Source organism: Sinocyclocheilus anshuiensis, unplaced genomic scaffold, assembly GCF_001515605.1.
Source record: "Sinocyclocheilus anshuiensis isolate Anshui unplaced genomic scaffold, SAMN03320099.WGS_v1.1 scaffold183, whole genome shotgun sequence".
NCBI lineage: Eukaryota > Metazoa > Chordata > Actinopteri > Cypriniformes > Cyprinidae > Sinocyclocheilus > Sinocyclocheilus anshuiensis.
In genome coordinates this window covers 1,833,007-1,845,431 of record NW_015548309.1, presented here as the reverse complement: position 1 = coordinate 1,845,431, position 12,425 = coordinate 1,833,007, and the positions used below count along the sequence as shown (strand labels likewise).

Sequence of the window (12,425 nt, the reverse complement as noted above, 5' to 3'; positions counted from 1 at the left end):
TAAGAAGGTTTCCATTGGAGCCCAGAGGTGGGATGTGGGGTGGTCGGTTGTGGTTGAGCACCAGAGCTGCACAAACACATTCAGAATAGCAACTGTTGACATTGGAGAAGGTTAGATGGTCAGAAAGGAAGGACTCTCGCTTCTATTTTTTGATTTTCCTGCTGGTGGCGTTGTGCTGCTTCCACATGATTTGATCCAATCATTCTTCTAATTAGTGGTGCTTTCTTAGGCTAGCATCATTGTAACATCGAACAAACCCGTAGACCTTATTATTAAACTTTGGTGTGTAATGCATGCTATTGACATGATTCATACCTCAAATTGTGCTTGAGTTGAATTGGCCTTAACACACAGGAAGTTGAACTGAAATTGGAATGGCAGGAAGTGGAAATTACCAAATTGCAATTCAAAGAAATACAACGCAGGTAATGTATTCTGGGAAATGAAGTGGTGTTCAGCAAATCTGTTTGTCTGTAAGTCCTATAAAACCTTCAAACTTCAATGCTTAAAAACTAAAAACGGACCAACTTTCATTCTAACATTTCTTAAAAATTGTTACATTTTTTTTAACAATACATATTAGGGTTATATGAAATTGAGAATTTAAATTCAGTTGGTTCCTACTACAAATTCAACTCTTTTTCCTTTTTGCAATCTCTTTTGAAATGTAATGAAAGTTTCATGCTGAATATGAAAATCACATTACCTTTTGTGCATCATTAACAATGCTTATGAAAACTTAAAAAATATGTTGACAACTTATACAAGCTAATCTGTTATTACTCATGCATAAAAATTACATGGTACATGCAGAATACTGAGCTAACAACAACAGTTTAACAGAAACAGTTACCAAAAGTGAGTTGTCCAAAACTTCAGAAGTCTATGTTGGATGATTTTTGTCTTTTATGACTAGTCCCACAATGTTCTGGAATGTTCCAGAAATCACTAGAAAAAAACATTCAAAATTAGTACAAAACCCATCCGTACTAAACCAGTGTTTCATAATTAATGATAAATTCTAAAATTAACCTGACCGAATTATTTACCAAAATATTGAAGCTACATGAAAATAAATAGTATAATAATAATTAGCACCACAGAATTACAGAAGAACCATCAAAAAAAGTTAAAGTGATTTTTTTGTTACATTGTGAAATCATTTTGAATTCATTTCTGGATTGCTCATTGGTACTGTAACTAACCCCAACCCTAACCTTGGGTGACTACTAACAAAAAACCCTAGAAACCACTTACAGTATACACCAGATAGCAACATGCTATTTACTTGGAAGTGACTTTTTGATGGGAAAGAATCAAAATGTCAATGTCTGGTTAATTAAGTTTAGCTGTTAGTTTCCATAGGATGAGCAAATGGGGCGCATATGCTGCAGAGAATTGCAATGCAAGAGAGGGTCTTTAATCAATGACCCTCAAGAGCGTGACTTTATCCTCTTCTGAGTCATCCCTATCCTTTTTCATTTATCTCTCTAGCCTGATAAAACTGGAGATGGGTTTTTATAGGCGTCCACATCTCTTCAAGCCGTGCCGGCACATCTCCACACACACACACTCCTCCCGCCAATCAAATATCATCAGCCTGAAGAAATCAAGACTTTCGCTGGGAAGCAGGATGGAGTAAGACAGTGGGGGAGAAAAGATGACATTATAATGAAGCCCAGTAAATACCTGTTTTACTGCGTGGTTGAGTCTGTTCTCTTTTAGTGCACCGTCTTACTGATTGCAGCGCCAAATGCTCTGACTCCCAGCATGCCCTGTGACCAGAAGAATCCCAATCTCCACCTTGATCGGCCTTCACCAAAGAAAGATTCGACGGAAAAATTGAAAGAGAGAGTTGGAAAGAAAATAAAAAAGTAAAAGAATGGAAAGGTACATCCAGTCAATATGCTTCACCTCAGAAAGGGTGAACATATTCCGCCACATAGTTTGTGCAATCATCAAAGCAAGCTCAGAAAAGGGTTTCCCCCACAGGTGCAATGTGTGCACTACTCCAGAGAAGCCATTAGACTGACGCCGGAGCGCCGCACATTGCGAATAGCGGTTGTAAGCCATAGGTCTTCTGTTTATAAGTCTCCCAGACCCTTTTATGTTTGGCACAATGTGCTCTCATGTGGTTGTAAACATCAGCACTCAAATGCCGAGAGCTTAGAGTGACACCTTTAGTGTGCAATTGTGGAACAGTATTTTATAACATTTGGCGAGTTAGGGATCATGCTGCTAAGTGCTCTTACAAGCACTGGTGGTCTTTTGTGTTTTGCATGTAAATTTGTGCACGGTTAAGAAAGCCTGAATATACTGTATGCGTACAGTCGGTTGATTTAGTGTCATGATTTTATTTTATTCGTTTTTTTTATTTTCATAGCAGGGGATTCCTAAATGTATGATATAAAAAAAAAATAGATAAAATCTAGAGAAACTAGTCAACCTCAGTAATCAACCATCCTGACCCATCCACATTTCTAATTAGAAATTAGACACATTTATGTGAAGATTTATGTAACAGGTACACATCTGCAATCTTGCAGCTTCTCATTGGTCTTTCTGCTTGTGTTCGCATTTGCAGGCAAATGAAAAGATCTGACAGGTGATGGCGACACACTGGAGTTAATAAACCAAAGTGCTGCAGGCGAATCACAGGTTTATGGTCCTTTTTAAACATGCAGATATAAAAGAGTCAAACAGGAGCCTTTTATGACTCGCTGGCCTGCCGATGCTGCTTTTATTCAGGGGGAACGTATTACTGTCCCTGACGTGGGAGGCCTTTTTTCATCCTAAATGTCATTTTCTCAACCTGCCATAACAGACTGGTTGCAGTGCAACATCCAGGATCAATGAGGAAGCTATAGTTGGCACAGGACAGTTTTAGGAAATATGATTCAGTTCAATGAATGAGCAAACCTGGTTTGCTAGTTTTAGCTGGTGTTTTTATTTTTTGTTTAGGTTTTTTGTTTTGGTTTGTTTTTAATTTTGTTTTGGTTTTTTTGTTTTGGGCTTTTTGTTTCATTTTGAATTTTGTTTTGTTGTTTTGTTTTGTCTTGTTTTGTTTGACTTTTGGCTCTGTTTTTTGTTGTTCTGTTATGTGTTTTGGACACATTAAAATGGGAGACCAGCTTTAACCAGCTAAAAACCAGCAAACCTGGCTGTTTTTTTAGCAGGGAACCGTTATATTTCTTACGAATTGCTTGTGCTTGACCTAACAACAAGTTGTGCGTGTAGAGGAACCATCTTGGGATTAGATGTTACATTACTGTCTCGGACAAATTAGCATTGGCAGCTTCAGGTTTAGGACTTTTTTTGATTTCTTGAGGTCTCTGTGGAATGTTCTCGAATGTTCCAGTCTGTCTTCCAAAACCTCCGAAGACTGACGAGAGATCAGACTTTAGCGGTAACACTGAGCAGAGGTGAAACAAAACTGCGGTAAATATCTGCCCGACAAGGTCGTCATCACTAATGCTGTGGCGAGAGCCATTCTCAACACTCGGAGGGAAACGGAAAGAGAGAGGTAAAGCGAGGCCGAGACTGAGGAATGGAAATCGCTTCGGAAGAAAAGCAAGAGGCACAGTGTACTTCACACATAAAAGCCTTTATTCTGCCACTCATCACCTCTCGAACGCGAACAGGTCAGGAGGGAGCTAACAGACGCCAGTCGCGAGAGCGCTGGAGAGGAACTCTGACTAGAGAACGGCTACTTTTTCAAGTTGTGGGAATCAAGAGCACCTTGTTTGGTTGTAGGGATGCATTGGGCTGCAACAGTTAGATTATTATGTGTATTTTAGAGATGGTGTGTTAGCATGACTGCTGAAAACATTCAAAAGGAAGGAAATACCATTTTCTTTGTGGGCTTTCCAAAAGTTCTTTTTTTATTTTTTTTGTACTCCATACTGTTGTCTTCTCCTCAGCAAATCCCAGAGCTGCTGGCCTGAGCCAGAAAACGTATGACATAGCAGTCGTTGAGTAATGAATGGTCGAAATCTCAGCACACAACATTACAGCTATGAGAAAGGAAACCATGCCTTAATATTAGAAGATTGTACCACTTTTTTTGGCAAGATCATTATTAAATCATTCACTATAACACACATGAGATGGATGATGCATAAAAATAGCCTGAATGGAGCTAAACAAACTAAATTTATTATCCAGCGTTGATTGTATCTTAAAAAAGTATATTTTTTTAAAACTTGGTTTTATACTAAAAAAAGAGAAAATGTCTGTGCAGTACGACAAAATATACTTGTATTAAAGATGCATTCTCTCAAAAAACAAGTTTAAATGTCTAATGCAGTGTTGCTTCTTAAGTAAATCTCTTGATTCAAGGATTTTTAGATATTTTAACTTGAAAATTACACAAAAACACTCATTAAGAATAGGCTTTTTTGCAGTGTATGTTATTGCAACACAAGTTGGCAAATACTTTGGTGGATTCATGCAACTAGATTGGAGCTGAGCTTGCATGACTAGAAAACAACTGCCCGAGGGTGTTACCCAGATCCAAAATGGCCACCAAGTGAACCGACTTGTTTAAAAAAAGATTTGCCTTCCCAGAGCTGCACCATCTGATACCCATCAGCCCCATATGCAGGCCCTCCACCCCTTCAATCAGAACAGAGCCTTGTTGTTTACACCCATCTTTGTTCTGCTACATCTCAAGTCTTTCTCCTCCTCCTTATGCTAAGTGTTTAGCCTCTGGCTGTGTGGGACTTTCTTGCTCTCATTCTTGTGTTTTTTGTTGTTTGGGTCCACTGTCATGTACATAAACTAGTGGCTTTGAAACTGTCCCAGTGGCTTCCCTGCCGAGGGCAGATTTTCCCCGCAGAGATGCTTTGATGATAATGACTTTATGTTTTGGGGAGCCTGTTTTATGACACGTTGTGCCCAAACACCCGCTATCGTTCAACGCACGGTAGAGCAGTGATCACAGGACTGTGAATTAAAGGTCAGCTTCCCACCACCACAGGCTGAGGGTGGAGAGAGCCGAAAGTCTAACACACCTGGCCAATGTTTTTCCCCATGCTCATATTTTTTTTTTTTCGTACTCAGCATAATGAATGTGTATGCCTGTACTCTGAAGAGTAAGCATAGGATCGTTGTGCCACATTTTGCTTAAAATGAAAAATGAAACTAATATTATATTTCGGTGTTGTTTTTTTATATATATAACATTATAGTATTTATTAATATTTTAAATTTAGCTTTTATTTTTATATTTTCTTTTTTCATTTTCATTTTATTTTAGTTATACATAAATGTTAGGTTTTTTTTAGTCATTTTGTAATGAGCATTTGTCATATTTATTAGTTTTTTATTTCTATTTAGCTTTAATTTATTAAAAAAATTTTTTTTGTAGTTTTAGAAATTTTATTACTTCAACTTAAACTAAATATTAGAGGACAATATTAACTGAAATAAATACGTTTATTTTAGACTTTTAATGAGCAAAAAATAACAACACTGGTCTGCTATCAACCAGAAATGAAAAAGCATCTATTACTTATAACCATAGAAATATGACATATATCAGAAAAAGTAATGTCATGGGTTGAGTCAATGTGGAATACATGTACAATTTACATTTCAAAATAAAAATAAGAACATGAAAAGGGTAAAAAATGTTTACAGATTAATGCATGATGCCATTCCAATATGTTTTTCTTCAATTTGTTTTTATTATATATAAAATATTTAAGATATATTTAATTTATATTTAATTTAATATATATAAAATATTATTATAAAATATATACAGATGTATATTTTATAATTTGTTTTAAATGTGAAATGTTTTATTATAGTTAAATGTATAATATTTATTACATATAATAAATATTACATAAATTATAATATATCTTTAGTTTGTGACTAATCTTTAGTAAATAATTCACATAGTTTCATATATTGGCAAACTTATTTTTATATATTTATCCAATTCTGCCATGTGGATACTTAATTTTGACATATTTTTAGCATTGGAAACTGCTTGTCACTTTTCTCAATCATAGGCAGAATAGGATGGACTTTTTCTAAAAACATAGTCATACACCGTTTGTTCGATTTACGACATGACACATCACTCCTCCTACATCAAGCCATCATCATGATGTAGAACATGCAGAAAGCCGTGTAAGATGGGAGAGAGAGAGGGTTGAAAGAAAGATGTAAAAAAGACTTGGAAGATGCCGGAAAGGGTTCGCTTCAAAGAATCACATCACAGGAGGTTATAGAAGTGAAGTAAACAGTGTTCGTAGCTCTTAGATCTGCAGTAACCACAGCACCCAGAGGCTTGATATCCAGCTCTCTTGGGAGCGTTTCAAAGCCCTGTTTTGAGCTCGTCATGGAAGCTTAGATTTCTTTCTGCTTGTCACTCACTTTAATTCCCTCCTCTCCTGGCCTTCTTGTTATTGATTGCGTTCACAAATTAACAACACTCTAGTTTATTGTGGCCCACTTTCAGCTACTCCCTCTCAAATTTTCTCCCTCGTACGATGGCTCTTCTACCGTTTTAAACAACTGTGGATTCGTTGAACGTCCAATGAACTCATTCACATTTGGTTTGTTGTGTCTCTTGATTCTCCAAAGAGTCAAAACCAAATGCGGTTCAGTCTGGCAGAGCATTTCGCCAGTCTCCGTGCTTTTCAACTCAAACCAGATCCAGGATCGGGAGCTCGGGATCAGATGGCGGGGGTAGGGGGAATCACATCCGCATGTTCTTATTTCTTTAATAGACTTCCAAGGTCTTTTTTATTGGGCCTGTTTGTTGGCGTATGTTGTTTGATGTTACCATGCTTTTGGCCGTCTTTTACGCTTTCCCCAGCCAGGAAGGATGGACACCTGCTGCTCTTTCCGGGTCTTTCATAAACATTTGCGATTCCTCGCTCTCGCATCCAAAACGATACAGAAGAATCCTCCCGCTGGGAAAAACGACTAAGGGACATCTGCTACCAAACCCTCCACTTTGGCTGTCTTTTCTTAGACTTGTAGCTGAGCTCATCCATTTTAAATAATGCCTTACAATGACCTAACTCCTCACCCTAATGAACTGCTGAAACCGCTTGAGTCCTGGGACAGTGCAGCTACAGTGCAAACACATTTTTCAGTCCCGTTCCTTCCAAAAAGAAGCTGCAGATGGGAACAAAACGGGTTCGTGTTGAATTAGGTAACCTATGGTTGATTATTTCTGTGTGTGAGAGCATGTTAGACAGCTGCAAGTCATTCTGCCCCAACTGTGTGAGCTGAGCTTTTGTTCTTCAGGCTCGTCCTGCTCATCTCCTAATTGGATGTGCGAGCTGCGGAGAGCTGGGCAGATTCCCCAGCGAGCCCCACACGAACCTGGCCGGTCCCTCCGGTACAGCATGTGGCTTTTATTTGTGGCTTCCCTGAGGTGTCTCCTTCTATCATCTGTGTGGTTTTGGCACCAAACGCATTACCGTAATGAGATATTGACCGAGCAAAAAGGATTACTGTCGCTTTAAATCAAACCAAAGTGATTGCGGTCTGCCTGCGAGAGGAAAGTGCAAGCTAAATATGGTCAAAATAAGATAGAAGAGAGAGCCTTTATACCACAAGCTGTGATCTGTACCCCCGTTGCCCTCCTCATGTCCTGAACGTCCTGTAATTGCTGACCTTGGTTACAGAAAAATCCTGCCGATTCAACAGATGCATCTGGATATCGACATTGCCTCTTGTTGCAGGAATTTGTGGTGTGGGATTCCAGATGAAAATGATGAAAATGGTGTCTGGGATTGTGTGCATCAGGCCTCTTGTCTTGATATTGAAAGTTGATGCATGCAGTTGGAAGGAATTTTACAGAAAAAATGATCAATCTTATAATTACATCTGATTATACTTTCCGTACCCACTGTATATATATATATATATATATATATATATATATATATTATAAATGCATAAATAAACCAGTAATAAAATGTAATGGTAAAATCAATACCATCATTGCAAATGACCGGGAATTTAGTTTAGTTTAGTTTAGTTTTGGTTTTTAATTATTTTTGTTATGTTTTATTTTATTCTATTCTTTTTTTTCTGTCATATTTGGCTAATTCATCTTCATAAACAGCTTAAAACCTCTTGATCTTTCTCTCAGGATTGTCTGCAGCAGAGCGACAGATGCATCTGGTTATCTGTGTACCTTCACATTGCCTCTTTTAGCAGGAATTTGTGGTGCGGGATTCCAGATGAAAATGTTCACTGTGATGATCGGCGTCTGGGATTGTGTGCATCAGGCCTCTGTCTTCATATTGAAGGCTGATGCTTTTAGCTAGAAGGCAGTTTCTCAGCATGGATGCCATTACCACTGTAGAGCTCCATTTGTATGAATGGCAGTTTGTGTGTATGTGTGTGTAGCGGCTGTTTGCTCAGTTGTGTGCATGTTTGTAGAGGTCTGTACTAAGTGCCTCAGGCCTGCCAAACAAGTCAGGACTTTTGTAGCCGATTTTGAAATGTGGGGGGAAAATGAAATGTGAATGTTCCTTGAAATGGAGCAGCGTAATGAACTCAAGACTGTTCCCATATTCAGCACTACTCTGGCGTTTCTCCATGTATCCCACAATGCCTATTCATTTGAGACCTTAACCATTGCGTTCTTTCGCTCTCTAGCACACTTTCAATCAGTTTTTTTTCTTCTTTGTTTCCATCATTTTCCCTCTGTTTTTCCAATTCCTGATACAATCAATCGCAGACGTTCATGATAACTAGGTTTTGACCTTGACTCTCTTAAGAGTGGATACTTTAAGTAGTGTGATTTCACTCTTGACGGTCGAGTCATAGATCTGAGCTGAGTCATCATGGGAGCAGACTGTAGATGAGTCACGTCCCTGAGATGGACAGCTTGGGTTGCCCTCTCTTACCGCAGTCCAATAATTTGTAATGTTTATACTGTACCTCACATGCTGTGAACTGACTGCAATTTGCTTTCTCAGAGCTACCTGCTGCTGCACTTGTTGGCTGCGTACTTACTGTGTACACAGCTTATCAAATTAGATTTTATAGTCAGAATATTTGTTTTATAATTCAATTTTGGTCAAAAGGCAGTTGAGTCCAGGTATTGAACTGTTCATGACATTCTACAAAAAATCTGTGACGATAAACCGCTTCATAGGCAAGTTTGTCAGTTGTATGGTACAGATTCTTGTTGCATGTAAGCGAAACAGTCCATTTTTTTCCTCCAGGATTCTCTGCAGCAGAAGGACGAGCGCATCGAGGAGCTGGAGGAGGCCTTGCGTGAGAGCGTTCAGATCACGACTGAGAGAGAAATGGTGTTGGCACAAGAGGAATCTGCTCGTGCAAACGCTGAGAAACAGGTGAGAAAACACCACACACAGGTGAGATGAAGCTCAAGGCTCATTAATATGCACTTTCTTTCTCTCTCTCTCTCTCATTTATGTCTTTCTTTTTTTGATGCTATGTATTGTTCACTTGCCATATTTTTTTTACATTTGGATCAGTTTTATTTAATACTCTGTGCCTTGTTTTATTTTATTTTATTTTTTATATTTCTTCGTATTTATTCTACCTTTTTTTGTTATTTCATTCATGTTTTTATTTAATCTTTATTTATCTTTTGTTTTGTTAAAAATCTCCATTCAATGAGATGTTTGACAACATTACCAATCCAGCTATATCCAGATAACTTGAAGTATGATAAACCGTCATGTTTCCTGGAAATGTTCCTAGCAATGTTTCTAAAGAGCTCCTGTGTACCTTTATAACGAGGCTGTGATGTGTTACCTGAAGCAAAATGTGTGCGGTAACTTCAGAGTGATACTCGCCAAACCCTACAGCCATCTTTTCATTGTGGAAATGTCCACTTCCTCATCTGCCTGGTCAAACATCCGCCCTAGTGTTTATACAGAGCTGTATGCACATCCACGTAAGGCTAGCATCGCTCAGGCCGGACTGTAATGGCTTTTGCTTGGCGGACGGTATCACTTCCATTAAAAAGCCTCCTTCACAGATCTCAGGAACCAGCAAAAAGCCGGCCTGTCAAAGCACATCACCACACCAGCACGTAGAGCCGTGCCAACCATCCAGATCCATGCCAGCAGTGCCAGTGGTGAACATTCATGTGGCATGCATGGGTTACGTGTTTGTGTCTGCAGTCAGTCTTCATTTAGAACATAAATAAGCTTTGTGTGGCCTGCGTGAGAACTACTAACTTTGGTCCGATTCAGTTCAGCTACATAGAACGTGTGCACACGAGGAGCATCCTGTGTGTTGACTGCACATGCCAGCATTTCTTTCTTAGCATTTTTAAGCAGGAGTTCAACTGGGATTTTGGAGGTAGAGGAGCAAAATAATTGACACATATATAGACTCTACCTGGGTCTACTTAAAGGAGTTGTTCACCTACAAATGAACATTCTGTCATTATTTATTCACCCTTATATCATTCCAAACCCATAAGTCTTTGGTTAATCTTTGAAGCACAAATTATAAGATATTTTTAGTGAAACCTGAGTGGTTTCTGTCCCTCCATAGAAAGTCCAGGTAACCGAAATTTAGAAGACCCAGAAAGTTCATAGAGGTGTCATTAAATAATTCCATATGAAACAAACAGTTTTAACCAAGTCTTGTGAAGAGGTGTAAATACTTTAATTGTAAATTATTTAATTTAGGCACATATAAACACAAATACATAGAGTGTATCACGTATGGTAAACACAGACCTTTTTGGATCTACTAAATTTGGATAAATTTGGATCTAAATGGTTTACCTGGACTTTCAGTGGAGGGACAGAAACCTCCCTGGTTTCATTAAAAAATATCCTCATTTCAAAGTTTTTTAAAGATTAACCGAAGTCTTATGGGGTTGGATCGACATGAAGGTGAGTAAATGAATTATCCATTTAATGCAATTCAACTCTCTAAATGGAGACCAAATGTGTGTCTTCATCTAGAACACATTGGAAATGGATTGAATTTGCAAATAAACTGCCAACAATTTGTTATTTTATTATCCAAAAGTGCTGGAATGCCGTTCCTGAGTTTTCCTGGCCTAATCTAACCTGTTTTTAATGCAGTTTGCACCACTGTCTAGCTGTCTGTTGAGCCTTGATGATAACATCAAACTCCTATAACCTTTTCTGAACGAGTCCTCCATGAACCGGACAACACAAGCAACCAGTCAGGCTTTGAAACGGAGAGCAAAGCAGCTGCCCAAATCTTGCTTCCCCTCAACCTGAATCCCTGAACTTTTCCTCTGCTTTCTCCTTCTCTGTCCATCTTACTTGGCTCCATCGACTCTCTGCTTCATTTTTAAACCCTTAAAGGGGTCATATGATGCGATTTCAAGTTTTCCTTTATTTGAAAAATTTGTTTTTTGAACATTAAAGCATGTCAACATATTCTGTTACACCAAATACACCAAATAATGATCTTTAAACAAGCATCATATGACCCCTTTAATGGTTTGTTTTACCTTCTGTGGATCCTGGAGCCCTGCCGTTTCCTTCCTTTTCGCTCTCTCCATTTTCTAAAGATTTGCATGGCTGGCTGAGCATCGTCCCAGTGTGCGTTGCAGTCTCGGGAATGTGTTATGGCCTTCACCGCCAAGTTTCTTCACCGCCAGGCGGACCTCCACTCCAATCCCCCAGAGGTTAATTAGAGCTGGGGGCTGCGGCGGGAGCCAACGCTGCTGCTAAGCCTGGCCGGCCCCCCTCATTTGGGCTCAGAGAGAAGAGGAAATGGGGACAGTACAAGTGCCACCCTCCGGAGCCAGTCTCCACGCTCATTACCGATGTCCCAGTCGCATCAAGTCTCGCTACGCACTCAGGATATCGCCGTTAGAAGTTCTTCTCCACCCTGGCACCTGTTATATAAGAATGAACTCATATTCCGGGTTACATATTTAGGGAGTTATGAGCTATACAAAAAAATAAAAAATAGAATGGCAGCTTGCCTCACTGGCAATTGGCAGATATGTTTTTAAATGCGTGATTTGTGGTCCTGCATTAAACCATACAAAATCTAATTAGCTTCACACAAATGCACACAGTTTTCCTTACGCACACACAGAGTCTCTCCTCCGCTATTTAATTAACATCCCTCCGTTGCTTCACCACACCCTCTGTTGTGCCAATCATAAGCAAGCATTCGTCTTTAGCTCTGTGTATAATTTCCTCCAATAGCTGCTCGCCTCATTGTTCTCATTGTGCAGAGCACATGTTGGACCGAGTGCAGTGCCTGTACAAATTGCTGTCAGTATGTTGTTCTTAAATGTATGGGGACAAGGGTGACTGCTCTTTGTTACACTGACATGAAAGCAAACCTCTGGCCAAAAATGAGTCTATTCTTTCTCGTCAAGCCAAGTGTGTCTGTTAAGCTCACTTAAAAGCTGTGTTGTGTGTGTGTGTGTGTGTGTGTGTGTGTGTGGGTGTGTGTGTGTGTGT

At 39.1% G+C, this 12,425-nt stretch overlaps 1 protein-coding gene across 2 annotated transcripts in view; it reads left to right on the top strand.

Moving 5' to 3' along the window:
* Window positions 1–12,425, top strand: part of LOC107656325 (ELKS/Rab6-interacting/CAST family member 1-like) — a 298,875-nt gene that overhangs the window by 80,231 nt on the left and 206,219 nt on the right. For both annotated transcript variants that reach the window (XM_016444117.1, XM_016444118.1), the window contains one exon: window positions 9,207–9,338. In XM_016444117.1, the coding sequence (XP_016299603.1) occupies window positions 9,207–9,338 (132 nt within the window). The remainder of the gene's footprint in view (window positions 1–9,206; window positions 9,339–12,425) is intronic.